At 34.7% G+C, this 19752-nt stretch overlaps 2 protein-coding genes and 1 pseudogene across 3 annotated transcripts; 1 reads left to right on the top strand and 2 right to left on the bottom strand.

The window, feature by feature from the left end:
- The first annotated feature begins 4182 nt into the window (after positions 1-4182).
- LOC132606199 (dynamin-related protein 4C-like) lies at positions 4183-7267 on the top strand (annotated as a pseudogene).
- A 522-nt stretch (positions 7268-7789) lies between these two features.
- On the bottom strand, positions 7790-10183 carry LOC132605102 (LOB domain-containing protein 24-like). Its single transcript, XM_060318370.1, has 2 exons — positions 8713-10183; positions 7790-8180 (listed from the first exon to the last, which is right to left on the bottom strand). Exons 1-2 carry the CDS (start codon positions 8866-8868, stop codon positions 7893-7895), a joined length of 444 nt encoding a protein of 147 aa, XP_060174353.1. The 5' UTR covers positions 8869-10183; the 3' UTR covers positions 7790-7892.
- Positions 10184-11230: 1047 nt separating this feature from the next.
- On the bottom strand, positions 11231-14874 carry LOC132606197 (ATG8-interacting protein 2-like). 2 transcript variants are annotated; one of them, XM_060319590.1, is made up of 2 exons: positions 13950-14874; positions 11231-11535 (listed from the first exon to the last, which is right to left on the bottom strand). In XM_060319590.1, the coding sequence occupies exons 1-2, from the start codon at positions 14745-14747 to the stop codon at positions 11407-11409; spliced, it is 927 nt and encodes a 308-aa protein (XP_060175573.1). In that variant the 5' UTR covers positions 14748-14874; the 3' UTR covers positions 11231-11406. The 2 variants fall into 2 exon arrangements, with proteins under 2 accessions (XP_060175573.1, XP_060175571.1); XM_060319588.1 differs by having other exon boundaries at positions 11231-11538; positions 13950-14871.
- Positions 14875-19752: the final 4878 nt, after the last annotated feature.

Below are 19752 nucleotides of genomic sequence, written 5' to 3'. Positions count from 1 at the left end.
AAAGACTATGTATACGAATAAGGACATGTATGCGAATATGAGCACAAGTAGGGTACGAGTACTATTATGAAATACGCATGAGAAATGGAAAGTTCCTATGAAAGGCAGGTAAGTGCCATGATGATGATATTATTGTCTTTCCTCCTGTGCCACTTCCTATATTTTCTATGATGCTTCTATATTGATGTTAATCACGCTTTACATACTCAGTACATTCTTCGTACTAACGTCATTTTATTTCTGGACGCTGCGTCATGCCCGCAGGTGCACAGGGAGACAGACCTGATCCATAGCTGCCTATTTGGAGATTACATAGAGAGCTCCATTTTCTTCGGAGCCATATCTTTTGGGTACTCATTCTTTTGTGTATATAATTATGGGCATAGCGGGGTCCTATCCCGCTAATGTGATATGTTATACTCTTAGAGGCTCGTAGATATATGTGTGTGTGTGGGTAGATGTGTTTGGCCTTGTTGGCCTATGTTTAGTATATCATTTTGTCGGCCACGTGGGCCCATGTACATTGATGTGGCATAGATGCCTATGATGATATAAATGGGTTGTTGTCCAAATGGGACTAGTTGACGAATGAATGGAAATGCATGTATAATTATGTGGCTCACCTAGATGTAAGCATAAGAGTAAGCTAAGAGGGTGCCCGGGTGGGCTAGCACCGGGTGCTCGTCGCGGCCCCGAGTCGGGTCGTGACATATACAATGACCACGATCCACCATTTCTCTTCATTTTTCTCACATTTATGGTTTTGGGTTCACTATCATATTTTCTCATGTATCACACTTATCTCATGGTTTCCATGTCATTTATAACGTATTCATACTCACAACACACTAACATTCATGATTCAATACAACTACCATTCACTCATGGAACTATTCATTCATTTATGACCCATTTGTTATGCTTTTATACAATTCGGGTGTCTTAACCTTCCAATACCTTAACCAACATGAAATGGTCATGAAACTTACCTTAGATGATGGTTGAACAAGCTTTGAATGGATTTACTCCTCTAGCACCAAAATCCTACTTCACTCTTTTTTGGAACTTCTTGGTTTGGATGATCTTCACTTGAGTTTCACACACTTTGTTTCATGGATTTAATGTTGTTGATCATTGATTTCCTTGTTATTCTTATGGTTGAAGTGTTTTGGATTACTCTAGAGAGTTCTTGAACCGTGTAGGTGGGAAATGAAATAAAATGAGCTTAGGGTCCCTTTTTAATAACTCAAAATCTGATTTTTAATGAACAGCAGTCGGGGTGTACAGTGGTCGTAAACCCCACTTTACGGGCCGTATACTGGTTTACGGTCCTTCCTCCATGACCGTATTTAATCATATCAAAACCATAAAGGTAGGTTGAAGATCATGGCAGTTTACGACTCCGTTTACGGGCCGTATTTCAATTTACGGTCCGTATTCCAAGTCGTTTTTAACCATTTGATGCATTTGACAGAAAGTTAAAATTTTGGAATGTTGAAGGATGATGGCACTTTACGATCCGTAAATCACTTTATGGGTCGTATTCCATTTTACGACCACTGGGCTGAAATGAAATTCTGCAACTTTCTTATTTCCAAAGTTCATAAATAGTCATCCCCTACTTAGTAAAACATCGCACACTCATGCCCTTCGTTGGTCTATTCATTGATGGCTCACGAAAAATTTCCGAGGTGTAACAACATTCATCTGGTTATGTTTGTGTAGAGGGGCTAGGAGATGGAGGTGTTGGTAGCTCAGGCGTTTGCAGTCAAGGTGTCAATGATCCAACTACTATAAATAAGGTGCTAGAAGAGGTGGAAAGTATCCGAGTGGTAAATACTACCATTCTCGAGAGACTAGAGCAGCATGGGAATAGTAATGTTAAATGAGGTAGAGATAAGCAAAGAGTTGATGGAGCAGCAGATGAAAATGTGAAGAAGCTTGAAGAAAAGTAAAGAAGAAGAAGAAAGAGGTATTGAAGGGGTGACAGTGGAATATAAATTCGATTCGCAGATACTGGACTATGTGACATGTGATTTTCCGCACCCATATGGTATATCTTGGGCATTGGCTAAGAGAGTGTTCTATGTATGGAATGTGGAGGACAAACACTACTGCACCCTTGTTTTCCTCATTGATGATGCCACGATTGAGGTTTAAGACTGCAACAAAAGAGTAAACCCAGAAGAAAATGTTGACAGTCTAATAATGCTGATTTAGAGGCTATTTCCAAACCTGCTAAAAGACTACAGTAAGTTCAACCATTTGTCCCCAGACAACCTTACCAAACCTTGGAAGGTTAAGCACGTTGAGGGTGTTCCACAGGACAAAATCGGTGAAGCATGTGTTGTTTATTCATTGAAGTTCATTGAATTCATAATGACTGGCCAAAGCATGGAGGGTTTGCGCCAAAACAGTATACATGCTTTCAGGCAAAGGTTTGCCATTGAAATTTTTCACGAATATTTTGATCCACCCATTGCATGACTAGAAATCCGGCTGCATTTTGTAATGGTTATGGAGATAGCTTAAGTATCTTGTGTTTGATCTTCACTTGGTTTTATAATGTTTAATCTGTGCTGATTACAATGTTTCCATAGTTCATGTATTTGCTACTTAAGATTGCCGGCTGTGTTGGCCTTGTGTATGGTTTTGCAATGGCTCATTTGGTGATTAATAAAACAAGCACATGACATGTATTAAATTGTGGCATATGAAAAATATTGTAATTACACTACCGCACGAGAGATTAGCTACTACGCAACAACAAGTTCAGCTAGTGAAGGAGTTAGCTACATAAGTGTGGTTAAGTAGTTAATTAGTTGTTTTAATTCAATCAAAACAATGTAGGTTTACTTGTACATGTTATCAATTTTAAAATCTTGTGACTTAGTGATTAGTTTCAAATTGACAAAAAAGACAAAACACAAGTGAGTCCAACGGGCTCGACCCCGTGAATTAAAAAAATTAGTTGTTTTAATTCAATCTAAACAATGTAGTTGTACATCTTATCATATTTAACATCTTGTTATGTTGGTCATAACACAAAAAGTTGTTATTATAGTATAAATTTCTTGATTTTTCAAATTCCTATGGTCTATTTAGCTGACCATCAGATGACTTAGTTGAAGGATCAACCAAGTTACATTTTGGTTGTCAATCAACAAAATTTTACAAGTGTTTAATTGTCCCATCTCAATTATTTAAATCAAACCATAACACATCAGACATAGGACACTAGACTAGATGATCTAAACAGTTGTTTATGAAGAAATATTGATTTTGTTAAAATTATTGTAACTACACTAGTGCACGATACACTACTTACTACGCGACAACAAGTTTGTCGAGTGAAGGAGCTAGCTACGTAAGTGTGGTTAAGTAGTCAATTAGTTGTTTTGATTCAATCTAAACAATGTAGCTATACTTTTTTTTTATTACAGTGTAAATTCCCTGGTTTTTTTTAAATTCCTATGGTCAATATAGGTGACCATAAATTGAAGGATCAACCAAGTTCATTTTGTAGTCAAGCAACAAATCAAAATAAGTTAGAAAATATAAAATGGGATTATCCCCACTGCTGTTTGAAGAATTAGCCTGATTTTAACATAAATATGTTTACAAGTTAAGTTAGAAAATTTAATCTTTCCAGTTTTCCTTATTAGTTAATCATATGACTTGAAGTAGTTTCCTCTAAATACAACATATAGGGATTTTTCAGAGAAGAAGAAGAAGAGAGTACGATGCAATTTTTTTCCAAAATAGAAAACTAGGGTTTGATTGAGTACGCTTTGTGGTCCATACGATAGAGGAAAAAATTGGGAATATACACAGGCGTATTATACGAAGAAGTAAAAGGAATACACCATTGGAGAACGAGAAGCGTGCTGCAAATTTATTTTTACAATGCATTGAGAAGAGAAATGATTCTAAAATGGAGAGAGAACAGAGAGACGCCGCCAGTTAATGTCTGACGGCGTCATTAACGTTAACCAAACGTTGGACTAAACCGTTAAGGGCATAACTGGATGGAAATTATCAACTTACGTGTGAAATGACATAAATGTCCTCGTTCTGCCCACAAGATTTCTGCCCAAAAATCATTTTCCAATACTTTAATAGATTCAAGAGTGTATTTAATAGCAATATGTAGAGCTGCTATCTTTTGCATCATGATTCATGAACCCTTCTTCCAATGAACAGAATCCAATCCAAAATCAAGGAATATCTTCCTCCAGAAAATGAAAACCAAAAAAGAATTCAGAAACCAATCAAACGAGGTCGCGTATTTCACTATAGAATCACCTATCGTCTGGTGATTCTTTTTTTCTTTCTTTCTAAAACACCTATAGATTGGAAAAGAAAGCATAAAAAAGGTGTAGCTTTCATTTGAGCTTTCTTCAATCAAAAGTAATATCTTCACAGCCACTCTCTAAGTTCGGATGATTTGTCTTACTAAGAACACCTTCTTTTTTGCACAATAGATATCCCATAGAAGTTAATTCTGTGAAACTGTATAATTTCATATTAGTCACTCAACTTTATCAAGTGTAATAGAAAAATTAGAAAACTGAATAAAGAAGCTAGTATTTTGTTTACCTGTCAAACCAAATAGCATACGAGAAGTATATGGGATCGTTTGGTACGCGAGCTAAGTTATCCCGGGATTATATTCCTGGGACTATTATCCTTGGACTAATTTATCTCACCTAGGAGGTGAGATAAAACTATAACAAGTCTTATGGAATAAGATGGGATAAGATGAGATATCCAGGATAAAGTTTGGGATTAAATTTATATTTTATTTAGTAAAAAAATAAATTTATCCCTTGTACCAAGTAAAGTATAAAGCTAATTCCAAACTTAATCTTGGAATATCCACCTTATTCTGCGTACAAACGACCCCTACATGTTTTATCTCACAATCCAAAGAGCCCCTTTAAGTCCTTTATAAACATCACCACCACCACTACCATTTTCACCTCTGAAAGAAACCTTCAAAACTATTCTTGCTTAGAATCAAGAAAGTATGGCCTACCAAAACGCCGATGGCTTCTTTTCTGATGAACAAAGTCCACTTGATTCAATTGCGGTTGTTGATCCAAAACCTCTTGCAGTAGTAGCAGCACCAACAGCTTGTGGTGTTCATCCTCCCATTGTTGCATCCTTCAATGATAGAATCCGTCCACTCCTCGACTGTGTAGACAAACTCCGCCACCTTAACATCATGCAAGAAGGTATCCAGCTTCCAACCATCGTAGTGGTAGGCGATCAATCTTCTGGAAAGTCCAGTGTCCTCGAATCTCTTGCTGGAATCAGCCTTCCTAGAGGACAAGGTATTTGCACCAGGGTCCCCCTTATCATGAGGCTGCAGGATGATCCAAACACCACTGAACCACTACTTCACTTGGAGTACAATGGAAAGTCACTGCCTGTCGATGAAGTTGCCATTGCAGATTATATCATTCGTGCTACTGATGAGATTGCTGGCCATGGTAAGGGCATATCTAACAACCCTTTAACACTTGTAGTGAAAAAGAATGGTGTCCCTGACTTGACCATGGTGGATTTGCCTGGCATCACTAGAGTTGCTGTACAAGGACAACCTGAAGACATTTATGAACAAATTTATGATATTATTATGAAGTATATAGCTCCTGAGGAAAGCATAATCTTAAATGTTTTATCAGCTACTGTTGATTTCCCTGCTTGTGAGTTCATTAGGATGTCTCAAAAGATGGACAAAACAGGAGAAAGGACTCTGGCTGTTGTGACCAAGGCCGACAAACTTCCTGAAGGGCTGCTTGAGAAGGTTACTGCGGATGAAGTGAACATATGGCTCGGCTATGTTTGTGTGAGGATAGAATTGGGAATGAGTCTTATGAAGAAGCCAGGAGTGATGAGGCAGGGCTTTTTTCAACCCATCCACTTTTATCCAAGATTGATAAATCCATGGTTGGCGTTTCAGTTCTGGCACAAAAGCTGGTGCATATTCAAGCAACCATCATTTCAAAATGCTTGCCTGAAATTGTGAGGAAGATCAATGACAAACTTGCTGCCAATCTTGCAGAACTCAACAGGCTTCCTCAGCATCTAACTTCTGTGGCTGAAGCTCTGACGGCATTTATGCGCATTCTGAGTTCATCCAAGGATTCATTAAAGAAAATTCTTCTAAGTGGGGAGTTTGATGAGTACCCGGAAGAAAACGAAATGCACTGCACAGCTAGACTGGCTGAAATTCTTGATCAATACTCTAATGAGCTACATTCCAAGAAATTTGAGAAAATGGAGGACTTCTTGATGGAAGAGATCATGGCTTTACAGGCACGAAAGGGATTGGATTACCAAACTTCCTTCCTCAGGCAGTTTTCCTCAATGTTTTGCAGGAAAAAGTCCAGGAAATGGCTGCCTCTCCAGAGGATTTTGTGGAAAACTGTGGAAATTGCTGCCTCTCCAAGAAGAAGAATGAATCAGTTGATTGGGTAAGGGAAATCACCGGGATGGAAAAGCTGACTGATTACACTTGTAATCCTGACTATTTAGCGACTTACAGTATATTCATGGCTCAACAACACATGTTCATGGAGATTATGAATGATCCTGGGAAGTGCTCCGTGATAAACATTGAAGGATTAGGAGAAATCAATGTTGGTCATTTGAGGAAGCATCTAGATGTGGTGCAGCAGGCTTTCGATTTGAAGATGAGAATGATGGCCTATTGGAAAATAGTGCTAATGAGGCTGGTGGATTCTATGGCCTTGCACATAATGTTCAGCATTCGAAACATGATTAACAAGGAAATGGAAGACGAGATTGTTCAGGATCTGATGGCACCTCATGGTGGTGGAATTGAGAGAATGCTTGATGAGTCGCCTTTGGTTGCAGAGAAACGCAAGAGGCTCAAAAAGAGTGTCAAGCTGCTCAAGGAGTCCAAAGAGGTGGTAGCCAATATCATGGACAGGATTTCACTTCATGCTGATCAGGAAAGGGACTAGATTAATACGTGCTACTCATGATCAGGGCACTCTGTTCCCATTCAGCCAATGTTCCTTTCCAGTTTATCTCCTAATATCGAACTACTAGTACTATGCTTTGGTTTTGTAAAATGCCTGTAGGCTCCCAGGGAAGTATTTAACTACCTGTTACTAATTATTAGTTGTGGGATGCCTATATTAGGAATTGAAGTGTCTACTGCCCTGCTTGTGTGTAGTTATTGTCTTCCTAGCTATTAGATAAATGCAAATCAAGTTTCTGTCTTCATATTTTCCTTAAGTGAACTGTTTTAAACTTAAATTCATATTACTTTTCTTTTCTGAAGAGTGTTTACTATCTGATCCCCTTTTCCTGCAAATTCTACATCGATTGTCTATGTTTTGGATCTGAAATTATCATATTTCGGAATAGATGTAGTAAAGGTCCTGTGACTCACTCTTTAATCGTCCATCCCATATTCTGGTGATCAACAAGAATACATTGAGTGCTAAAGGGATTGAAACAATAAACGGACTGTAAATTGCAAAGTTAAATCATTCAGGAATCAGGAACATATAGAGCCAAGAGTCGGTGATGGAGTAATGGTAAGGGAAACTATGGGTGGTGTATGTTACTAGTTAGTACAATGCCTTGAAAGTAGCTTTGTTTCTTTTCTTTCCGAGTATTTGAGTGTGGAGCATATTATTTTCTTTACTTTACCTTTAATTTAATCGAAGGATTTAAGCTTATTATGGTACTGTTGATCACATGTAAAATAGGATGAATGAAATCAAACCAGAGAAGTTAAGGATAGAAGTCCAAATTAAAGCTTACAATATCACAAAGTAGCTCAAGGGATCGAATTCATGAAATGCCCAAGAAATATTATGCAAAAAAGCAGTCTACATAATAATTAAGTTCTAGTAAAACCAATGGATTGAAGGACCAAATGATGAGGGTGACGAAGCATAAACCCCATTTTGATCAGCCAATAAGTTGGCTGAAAATTCAAGTCCTTGAAGTGGCGGGTGAGCTTTGAGCAAGTCAATTTGAGCTTGTATTTTAGCCAATTGGTATTGTAAGTGGTAGATTTCTTCATGTAAAACAGTAATGATCCCAACACAACCATAAATTGGATCCTTTATTCGGCAATATGCCTCATAGTACAATGAGTCTGCTACATTCCCTCGTTCATGCTCTTCCACTTGCTGCAATAATTAATTTCATACGAAACTAGAACTTGTGAGTTCATATATCTTTCCGAATTAATGCCAAAATTAAATAGATGCAAATGCTCTTTACTAATGAATGTGTGAAACAATAAGAAAGGATTTGCAGAGTGGATATATTACTCTTTCCATCTCAAAGTATAACGGTTTAAAGTATGACACATATATGAAACAATTTAATTATATATGGGCGTCCATTCATATATCTTTACTTTTTCAAAATATAATTGTGCATCATAAATAAGTTAATAATCACTGCTTTCTCTATGTAGTTCTTAATTTATTGATAGCACTTAATTATCATTGAAGGATAGGAGCTACGGAAAGAAAGGATCACATTCTAACTAACCTAAATAAATGACTGGAGTATATAGTGACACATATATTATGAAGGATTGAATGAGATATGAATGTACAAAATAATATCTTGTATGTACAAATATACTTAAAAAACATATTTGACGCAAGAAAATCAAGTAAGATTCTTGTAGGAATATATTATCGTATTTACCTGGAGCTTCTTTCCAACATTGCTAGCACCATAGATACTATGAACATAAGAAAATCTTTGTGGATTATTTGGTGGAAAATATGGCAAAAGGATACAATCCGAAGGACATCTTCTTCTTAATTGTTTGCAAGCTGCACAACGAGTGGAATTAGTCATTCTATTTCAAAGATCTTTCTTCTATTTAAAAGAGAGAAAAATCTGCAACAAGGAACAAAGATTTTGTGAGAATCTTTTGTTTGTCTGAAAGAATATTGTGAAAATCATTGATTTGTGAAGAAAATCTAAGCAATGATCTTAGTATACATAATACTTTAATAAAGGTTCAACAGTGTATTTAAACAAAAAAGATATAAAACTATTAACGGCTATCATTTTTAAAAATTTGTGTTGTAAGGAAAGTTACCAGTACTACAAATCAGCCATTCAAGGGATTGAGCTATACTTGGTAAGAATGGAATACAAAGTTTTTTAATTACATTTTCTGTTTTCTTTTTAATCCCTTTGTAAATTACCTGTGCATTCAAATTTATTGTAACCTACGATTGCTATACGAATTTAGAGAAGGAGACAATAATAAGTTATGCGCGTTTTATTTATAGAAATCATCCAAGTTTTCCGAATCAATCAGCATTATGAAGAAAAAAGAACGAAATAATTAAAAAAAAAATCCATTCTCTTATTTATTTATTTATTAATTTAAACTTCAGCTTTGGGTTTATCCACTAAGTATTACGTAGTGGTATTTCAAAACAACAACAACAAAAAAAAAAAAAAAAAAAAAAAAAACTTCGGGTTTATTACCATATCCTGTGTAATGAAAAAGAGTGTAAAAAATAATCATCATAAACTCAAATACTAACCAACTCTTGAGGTAACAACCGTAATATACAAGAAAACCATATATACGCATCGACACAAATAAATGAATAATTAATGAAGTTAGGACATAACGGACAACTAGACCAAACTTATAAAAGTGTATTTATCAATGAAGACCCTCAACACTTAAGTCTAAAAGACTATTTAAATTAGAAATTCTAGCACCCAAACCTCCCAAAAACCATATCTTGAATCCCTTAAATTGTAAAAAATAAGCACATCATGACATCAATTTCTCTTGTTTCAGATCTTTAAATACAGGGTTTGGCATAGCACATTCGTGGTTTAGGTCATTAATCACGACCAGCTTTTCTCCCCATTCATTTAGAGTTATTGACTTTTCCGACCTACTTACCTTTAATTTTACAAGTTTCCATTAGGCCTTATGACATGCTAGGAGAAGAAGTGATAAATTTGAAAACACTTGTTACATAAAACATCCTGCCTCCCAAAGTAATGTATACGTGCATAATAATAATCAATCTAAAGCATAGAAAGAAAAGAATGTGCACGTGCATAAGAATCAATTTTCACGATACTGCTAACTAAAATTTACTCCCTCGGTTCACTTTTACTTGTCCACAATGGACTTTATACGCCTCTTAAGAAACAATACGTGAAGTGCACTCATATTAATGGTGTATAATTTCAATGAATTTGGAAAGAGATTCGAGGATTGAGTAGTTATTGTTAAGGGTAAAATAGAAAAAATAAAATTGTCTTTCTCTTGATATGCTAAAGTGAACAAGTAAAAGTGAAAAATTATTTTTAGTATAGTAGACAAGTAAAAGTGAACGGAAGGATTACTCTTTAAGACAATTTAAGGGATATCAAAAACAAGAGGTTCCCTATATTTCACCCTTACTATAAGGCCTAATTGTTAGTATCAATCAAAGTGATTGTGTTCCTAGACTTGATTTATTGAAAGTTGTTTTAGTGATTGCTCGAGGACGAGCAAGAGTTGAAGTGTGGGATGATAATTTAGACCAAAACTGCATAGAGTTACCCATTGTTTGCCTCAAATTTTAACACTTTGAATCGCCCTTTGAGTAGTATTAATTATGTATTTTGTGCTTAATATTATATTTTTAATGGCTCTTGAGAATCACCTAACCTAATAGCATAATCAAGTCAAATGTTTTTTTTATAAACTTGGAAAAGAGCATAAATACAATAGTTGCCTGCCTTAAATGCTTTTTTCTTCTTTTTGTTGATAAATGTACAATTCTGTTTATCACCTTCCTGCAGTCTGCAGAACTTAACAAGACATCATTATTCCCGGCCCTTCAAAAGTTGCTGGAATGTAAAGCAAGAACACAGTCCACCATGAATTACTGATTGGTAGGAAAAAAGAAAAACTATTTACAGAGCTTTATCAAAACGAAAAATACTACTCCCTCTGTTCCAAAAAAATTGTCCTCCTTTCCTTTTTAATCTGTCCCAAAAAGATTGTCCCCTTTTTATATTTAGAAACAATTTAACTTTACGAGATGATTTACAGCCACACAAATATCTAAGGCTTGTTTTGGACCACACATTTCAAAAGTCCTCCGTTATTTCTTAAACTTTGTGCTAAGTCAAAAGAGGACAATCTTTTTGGGACGGAGGGAGTACTATTAAGGAAACATACAACAAGACATGGGAAACAGATAAAAGAGTTTTATACATAGCTTTAAAATCGTACTTTAGTCTGTTTAGGAATACACTGAGAAGGTGATACAGAGATAGCTTACACACAAAAACACAGCCATATATCAAATGGACATGGTGACAACGCCATCTTCTTCCGCTTTTTACTTTACAAAGATTATACATCTATCTCAAACTCACGACAGGCCATGCTGAAACTCCAGGTGCTGGCAGCTGAGGCCGAATCACAGGAACCCGCTTCACAACAGAAAATGCTTCATTAAGGCGTGCAGCACGGCTAATGAATTGAGATACCTTCTGCACATAATGAACAATGAATCAAAACACAGAGACCTTTGACAGTGAGAAGAAACAGGCCCCAGGCAATAGATAGGATATATGGATTTGATCCAGTGGTTCCCTATCAATATTCGGACAACACAATGACTAAAAAATTTCAGACGTTTTGAGTCTACAACATCAAAGCTACTAATACCTCCGAGACACAACACCTGAGCACCCTTGGTTATTCAATTTTATAGGGCACATCAAAATGGGGGTTTAAAAAGAGCATGTACTTCTGGTAACATTTAGTACAGGATGCAGAATAGATCACAATGTATACGCAAGTCAATAAAATAAATGAAAAATGAACCAAACTTGATGTTAGGCCTGGAAAGGATATTTGATGGCATTAAATGGTAACAATGCCAATAAAATATACATTAGCTGCATCAAATGAAAATGTCTTGAGTGATTGGTTTATTTTCTCTCCCCTTTTACTTCTTCTTTCTCGAGTCTACAGCGGCAGAAGTTGGAGGCTACACAATACTGGAAACGAACTAAGGCAATGTGGAATGAAAGTAAAAATACAAATAACAGAGAATGATATAGCACAATTAGAACATAATTCTTATTCATTGGTACAAAGAAAGTTTACCTTGTTGAATAGATAGGAGATTGATGAAGGTGGTTAAACCACATGCTCACTTCGTACATAATTTTTAACACCATCTTGGTATTTATTGATGAAATTTATAGATTTACAAAAAGAAACTTTTCAACATTTGTGTTGTCTTAGCCATCTGATACAACTATAAAAAAGGTTTATCTTTCTCAAACTATTTTGGGCAGTAGCATCTGCATCCATGGGGAACTATTTGTTACTTTTCTTTGTTGAAACAACAATTTCAAAATAATCGCCAATTTTGGTATTATCCAGTTATGTGATCATCGCATGCTTCACAAAGGTTTGCATACATCCTACCCTCCCCAGACCCCACCTATGGGGAAAGTACAAAATGTGACCATCGCATGCTCCGACAAGTAAATTACAAGCGATATCAGGGCTGAGCTAGAATAAACATTTTTGCTCGCGATTTCACTCATTAAAGAAGATATAGAAATCCTGATTACCAAACTGATACAAGGGTAAGAAAAATCTGAGGGTGTTATCAGCCAATATACCATTTCTCTATAAAATAGCACCCCATCAGGAGCCAAATGTGATGCGTAACTAGCCACATCCTACACCTTCCAGATGCAATAACACACCAATATCCTAGATACAATTTGAATATGATGCAAGTGACAACCCTAAAAATCAAAGAAATGCCAAAGTTTGACGCCTTAGTGGCCACAAAGAATTTTTACAAATCAATTGTTCTTCCGATCACCATATTACATAGCTAACTAAGAGTCTCGATTTCCAAGAGACTTTGAAGAAAATACCATGGAATTATATTAGTGTTTGAACTTAAACCTTGATGAAGACAAGGTCAAAACCAAAGCAATGATGACAAAAGCTACTTACTAATTCCTCTGACTTTGTCTTGCATATAGACAAGGCAATCTGCTATACAATATTGTTATACTCACTAGGATTTATTTTTTTTATGACAAGGAAACCCGCACCCGCTATCCTTTGGGTGCGCACAGGGTAAACCCCGCTCCTGTGTAATAGCCCGCAAACCACACACGAGAGATATAGAGCCCGTTTGGATTGGCTTATAAGCTGTTTTCAGCTTTTTTGAGTGTTTGGCTGGCCAACTTAAAGTCATTTTGTGCTTAAAATAAGCTCAAAAAAATAATTTGACCCATTTGACTTAGCTTATCTAAAGCAGCTTATAAGCTAAAAAAAAAAAAAATTAGACTACCCCAACTTATTTTTTTAGCTTATAAGCTGTTTGCAGCTTATAAGCATAAGCCCATCCAAACAGGCTCATACTCACTAGGATTTGAATAGAAGAAAACAACCTTACAAAGATCTCCTTTAATTTATTTACCTGTCTCCTATGTTATATTTTAATGATCTCCTGTGAAGAGGGCCATATAACTAGAACATCGGTAATGAGCCAAAAAAAAAAAAAAAGGATCTCCTATACTTACTAAAGAGTATACTAAAGAGTCATGACCCCTAAGGTCCCAACTATTTTCAAATTCGCAATTTTAAAGTCTCACTACCCAACAAAGGTAGGATAAGGTCCGCATACATCCTACCCTCCCCAGACACCACTTGTGGGATTGCACTGGGTATGTTATTGTAGTTTTAAAGTCCCCCTCTTCTACACTAGCATCACAAAGGCCCAGCCCTTTCTAGTTGAAGCGTCATTTTTTTTTTCGGGGATAAAGAGGATGACGCAGCATCCCAACCCGCAATCTAGCTTAAGGGTTAGCACCTATAGTGAGGAAAAAAGAACATAAGGGTATTGAAATGGGGAAAGACTAACCTTATCATCGACAGTAACTTTGAGCTCCAAACCCTTGGTCTTCTTCTTCATTTTATGCAATCTACGACCTAATATAACAAACCCCATGACAGCAGCAGCTACAGAGAAAGCCCACATAGGCCTAACTCTAAACACACAATACTTGAGAAGCTCCAATGGTACCTTCCACCACACCAAACTCCTCTTCTCCTCCCCTCCTTTACTAGTAACTTCTACTACTTCATCCCTCTCCTTTTCTTCCACACAAACCTCTTCAACATCCCCAAATTTCACAATTTCACTAGTATCAGACAAATATTCCTCATGATTTTTCCCATTATCACTACCTATATCTTCAATTCCTCCAAAACCCACCTCGGTTTTATCCATCTCTTTGTTTCCAGCAAAACCCATTTGTAATTTTGAGTTATCCACAACACCCACCTGGGCTATACCGTCAAATTTCACTTCATTTTCATCAATTCCTCCAAAACCCACTTGTACTTTGGGGTTTTCGAGCACACCAACATCATTTCCCCCCTCAAATTCAGATTTTTCAGTAACAGAACCGGACAAGAACCCACCCGAATTCTTCCTGGGAAGCGTGCCGGGTTCAACCCAACTCAAATTATCGGATTCCTCAGAGCCCTTTTCACTACCATAAGCAACAAAAGGAGTATCTACGGAGAAATAATTGGTTTGAATAAGACCCTCTGTTTCAACATGGTTTTTGGGTGAGTTAAGATCGAGCTCGGAATCTGAAGATGAGTTGGGGTGAAGCAGTTCCCAGTCATGGAGCTCGGTGGACTCGATATCCATGATATGATTGTTTGATCAAAAAGAGGAATTGGAAGGAAACCCTAGAACTGATATTATTATTAGGACAGAAGAGAGGAAGTGTAGGGAATAGGGGTTTTGAATTGAATGGCATCAACTACCTCTTGTTTTGGTTTTGGTGGGTTACCACACAAAGAGTCCGGAACCAAAATGCTCAAAAAAAAAATATTTTGAACCAAAATACCTCAATAAAAAAAAAGTTACCAAAGTATCCATAGCGCAGTATTTTACTGCGCTATAGCACTAACGGAGACGGAGCCGTTAAGTACTATAGCGCAGTATTTTACTGCATTATAGAAAAAAATTATTTTGTTTGGTACTTCTATAACGCAGTAAAATACTGCGTTATAGAAGTACCAAAAAAAAAAAATTCTATAACGCAGTAAAATACTGCGTTATAGAAGTACCAATTTTTTTTTTCTGTAACGCAGGATTTAATACTGCGTTATATAAACAGTACAAAAAAACAATTGGCCAACTTTATTTTTTGTAACACTTAGTGTTATTTTCCATACTTTGACCAATAATTAGTCGTGTGTCAAGATTCTGAAACGTCAATATTTTATATAGAACCTGATATTTTTTTCTGCGTACAATAATGTAGGCCCAATATGTAGACGTTCGGATCGTCATTTTAGGGGTTGAAAAGGTGTCCGAAGTAAGTTTTGCTTGAAAAAACTTAGTGTTTTTTTCATACTTTGACCAATGATTAGTCGTGTGTCAAGACTCCAAAACGTCAATATTTTATATAGAACCTGATATTTTTTTCTGCGTACAATAATGTAGGCCCAATACATCAAGGATACGTAGACGTTCGGATCGTCATTTTAGGGGTTGAAAAGGTGCCCGAAGTAAGTTTTGTTCGAAAAAACTTAGTGTTTTTTCCATACTTTGACCAATGATTAATCGTGTGTCAAGACTCCGAAACGTCAATATTTTATATAGAACCTGATATTTTTTTCTGCGTACAATAATGTAGGCCCAATACATCAAGGATACGTAGACGTTCGGATCGTCATTTTAGGGGTTGAAAAGGTGTCCGAAGTAAGTTTTGTTTTTCATACTTTGACCAATGATTAGTCGTGTGTCAAGACTCCGAAACGTCAATATTTTATATAGAACCTGATATTTTTTTCTGCGTACAATAATGTAGGCTCAATACATCAAGGATACGTAGACGTTCGGATAGTCATTTTAGGGGTTGAAAAGGTACCCGAAGTAAGTTTTGTTTGAAAACTTTAGGGTGTTTTATTTTTTAAGATTTTGATTTAAGAGTGTTATTTTTTAATCAAGACATAACTTTATTTTGAATATAAATATAATTCTAAAAAATATAGGGACAAACACTAGTTGTAAAGTCGTCAAACTTTAGATGGTCATAACTTTGCGCTCGGACATCTGTTTTACGCGTTTGTTTTTTAACTTGCCTATTTTTTCGAGATCTATGCGGACAAACAGCCGCGCGGCGGTTTGGCCGAGCCGATTTTTAAAAAAACGCCTTTTATCCCATTCAATTTCGATTTTCCCCCAAATTGGCGTGAAATTTTCAGTTTTATTTACTTATAAGATGATGATACGCAATAAATTTCAACGTAAAAATCCCGGGGTAATGTAGTTGTGAATGTCAATTTCACTTCTACGGTTTCAATTTTTGAAAATAAAGCTGACTAATTTTCTCGACATATAAAGTTGACTAAAATAACCTTACAGTCAAACACTAAGTTTTTTCAAACAAAACTTACTTCGGGCACCTTTTCAACCCCTAAAATGACGATCCGAACGTCTACGTATCCTTGATGTATTGGGCCTACATTATTGTACGCAGAAAAAAATATCAGGTTCTATATAAAATATTGACGTTTCGGAGTCTTGACACACGACTAATCATTGGTCAAAGTATGGAAAAAACACTAAGTTTTTTCAAACAAAACTTACTTCGGGCACCTTTTCAACCCCTAAAATGACGATCTCAACGTCTACGTATCCTTGATGTATTGGGCCTACATTATTGTACGCAGAAAAAAATATCAGGTTCTATATAAAATATTGACGTTTCAGAATCTTGACACACGACTAATTATTGGTCAAAGTATGGAAAATAACACTAAGTGTTGCAGAAAATAAAATTGGCCAATTTTATTTTTTTTGTACTGTTTATATAACGCAGTATTAAATGCTGCGTTATAGAAAAAAAAATTGGTACTTCTATAACGCAGTAAAATACTGCGTTATAGAAAGAAAAAACTTTTTTTGCTACTTCTATAACGCAGTATTTTACTGCGTTATAGAAGTACCAAAAAAAAATCTATAATGCAGTAAAATATTGCGCTATAGTACTTAACGGCTCCGTCTCCGTTAGTGCTATAGCGCAGTAAAATACTGCGCTATGAGTACTTTGGTAACTTTTTTTTTTGTTGGGGTATTTTGGTTCAAAATGTTTTTATTTTTGGGTATTTTGGTTCCGGACTCTTTTCTAGGAGTGAGTAGTTTTCTAACAACCAAGCTAAAAATATTACTTATTACGACGAAATATATATACCGATAAGATAAGATAATTTTTTATATTATTAATATATTTATACGTTTATTAGAACTTTAGAAGTAATTTACTCTACTTTTTACATGCACAGTACTAATAATTTTTAGTTAGGTGATCTAATAGATAATTTTTTTTATTCTTAATAAGTATATAGAAAGTTAAACTTGTAAGTACTATAACATATCTAGTTCATCTTTAATATCTCGACATTTCTAACTATTTAGAAGAGCCGGTTGGGCACCTTTTTCGTCGTCCAACCGGCTCCTTTTTTGTCGTCATTCCAAGTTAAAAAAAAAAATTATGAGCCTCATATATATTAAAAAACAATAACTAATATTTAAAAAAAATTAGCCTCCATATTAAACACCAACCAGTATTAAAAAAAAAAAAAAAAAAAAAGTGGAACTCACCACATCCAAACTCACGGGAAAAAAAAGTGGACCCCATATTAACAAAATCAAGCAATATTAAAAAAAAAAAAAAAAAAAAGGTGAATCCCATATTAAAAAACAAACAATGTTAAAAAAAAGTGCTTAGAAAATCAAACAATTAAATCAATAATGATGGATTCATTGCCACATGCGTATCAACCCATTAGTGGAGCAAATGAAATTATTGTACAACAATATACTTGAAATACTTATATATTAAAATAAGATAGAATTTAATTACTTTTTCATTTTTTCCTTACTCTAATAAATGTGAAAAGAGATTAATGTCATAAAAGAAAAAATACTATTAACTGGAGATCAAATAATTAATAAGGTAAATTAGTGAAATTATAATTCTAATTGACGTTTCCTTAAAAAATCGTATAAAAAATAACATGACAAGTAAAATGAGTTAAACAAAAAATATTTACTAAAAATTAAAAAATAGAAGTTCTTCAAGCACCCATATTAAACACTAACCAGTATTAAAAAATTAAATTAAATTTTGGGATCCATATTAAACACCAACCAGTATTAAAAAAAAAAATGTGGAACCCACCACATCCAAACTCACGGGAAAAAAAAGTGGACCCCATATTAACAAAATCAAGCAATATTAAAAAAAAGTGAATCTCATATTAAAAAAACAAACAATGTTAAAAAAAAAAAGTGCTTAGAAAATCAAACAATTAAATCAATAATGATGGATTCATTGCCACATGTGTATCAACTCATTAGTGGGAGCAAATAAAATTATTGTACAGCAACATACTTAAAATACTTATATATTAAAATAAGATAGAATTTAATTACTTTTTCATTTTTTCCTTACTCTAATAAATGTGAAAAGAGATTAATGTCATAAAAGAAAAAATACTATTAAATGGAGATCAAATAATTAATAAGGTAAATTAGTGAAATTATAATTCTAATTGACGTTTCCTTAAAAAATCGTGTAAAAAACAACATGACAAGTAAAATGAGTTAAACAAAATATATTTACTAAAAATTAAAAAATAGAAGTTCTTCATGGACCCATATTAAACACCAACCAGTATTAAAAAAAAAAAAAAGTGGAACCCACCACATCCAAACTCACGGAAAAAAAAAGTGGACCTCATATTAACAAAATCAAGCAATATTAAAAAAAAAAAAGTGAATTCCATATTAAAAACAAACAATGTTAAAAAAAAAGTGCTTAGAAAATCAAACAATTAAATCAATAATGATGGATTCATTGCCACATGCGTATCAACCCATTAGTGGGAGCAAATGAAATTATTGTACAGCAACATACTTAAAATACTTATATATTAAAATAACATAGAATTTAGTTACTTTTTCATTTTTCCCTTACTCTAATAAATGTGAAAAGAGATTAAATGTCATAAAAGAAAAAATAATATTAAATGGAGATCAAATAATTAATAACGTAAATTAATGAAATTATAATTCTAATTAACGTTTCCTTAAAAAACCGTGTAAAACATAACATGACAAGTAAAATGAGTTAAACAAAAAATATTTACTAAAAATTCAAAAATGGAAGTTCTTCATTTAAATAGAAAATCAAATTTCTACTTTGTTTCATTCTAAACATGTAAACTTAATATAATAATTTGAATTATAATTATCCAAATCAAAATTTGATAAAAAAAATTATATGTATTACTTTACTATTACTACTATATAGAAGATCCGGTTTATAGAGGCAAGATCGTCGTCCATGTTCGGTCCTACATTTTCATTTAAGGGCAAAAAAAATCTTTTGTGGTCCCACCCACTTTTTTATTTAAGGGTAAAAAATGACGTTTTATATTTTATATTACTAACTCTTCTAAAAGGTAGATAGAATTACTTTATTATATTTCTATTTTTCGGCTATATAGAAGTATCGATTTACCCATGCTTCGTCGTCAGTCACTCATAAAAAAAAAAAGGTGGACCCCACCCTCTCCAAACTCATGACAAAAAAGGTGGACCCCACCCTCTCCAAACTCATGAAAAAAAAAGTGGA

Source organism: Lycium barbarum, chromosome 8 (assembly GCF_019175385.1).
Source record: "Lycium barbarum isolate Lr01 chromosome 8, ASM1917538v2, whole genome shotgun sequence".
Taxonomy (NCBI): Eukaryota; Viridiplantae; Streptophyta; class Magnoliopsida; order Solanales; family Solanaceae; genus Lycium; species Lycium barbarum.
This window is presented reverse-complemented; position numbering and strand designations above follow the sequence as displayed.

Bases quoted from the DNA above. Each gene is read 5' to 3' on its own strand.
- LOC132606197 (XM_060319588.1), bottom strand. From the start codon at position 14,747: ATGGATATCGAGTCCACCGAGCTCCATGACTGGGAACTGCTTCACCCC. The intron at 11,539-13,949 runs GTTAGTCTTTCC...CATTATGTGCAG, and splicing joins AAGTTACTGTCGATGATAAG to AAGGTATCTCAATTCATTAG.
- LOC132605102 (XM_060318370.1), bottom strand. From the start codon at position 8,868: ATGACTAATTCCACTCGTTGTGCAGCTTGCAAACAATTAAGAAGAAGA. The intron at 8,181-8,712 runs GTAAATACGATA...TAATTATTGCAG, and splicing joins ATGTTGGAAAGAAGCTCCAG to CAAGTGGAAGAGCATGAACG.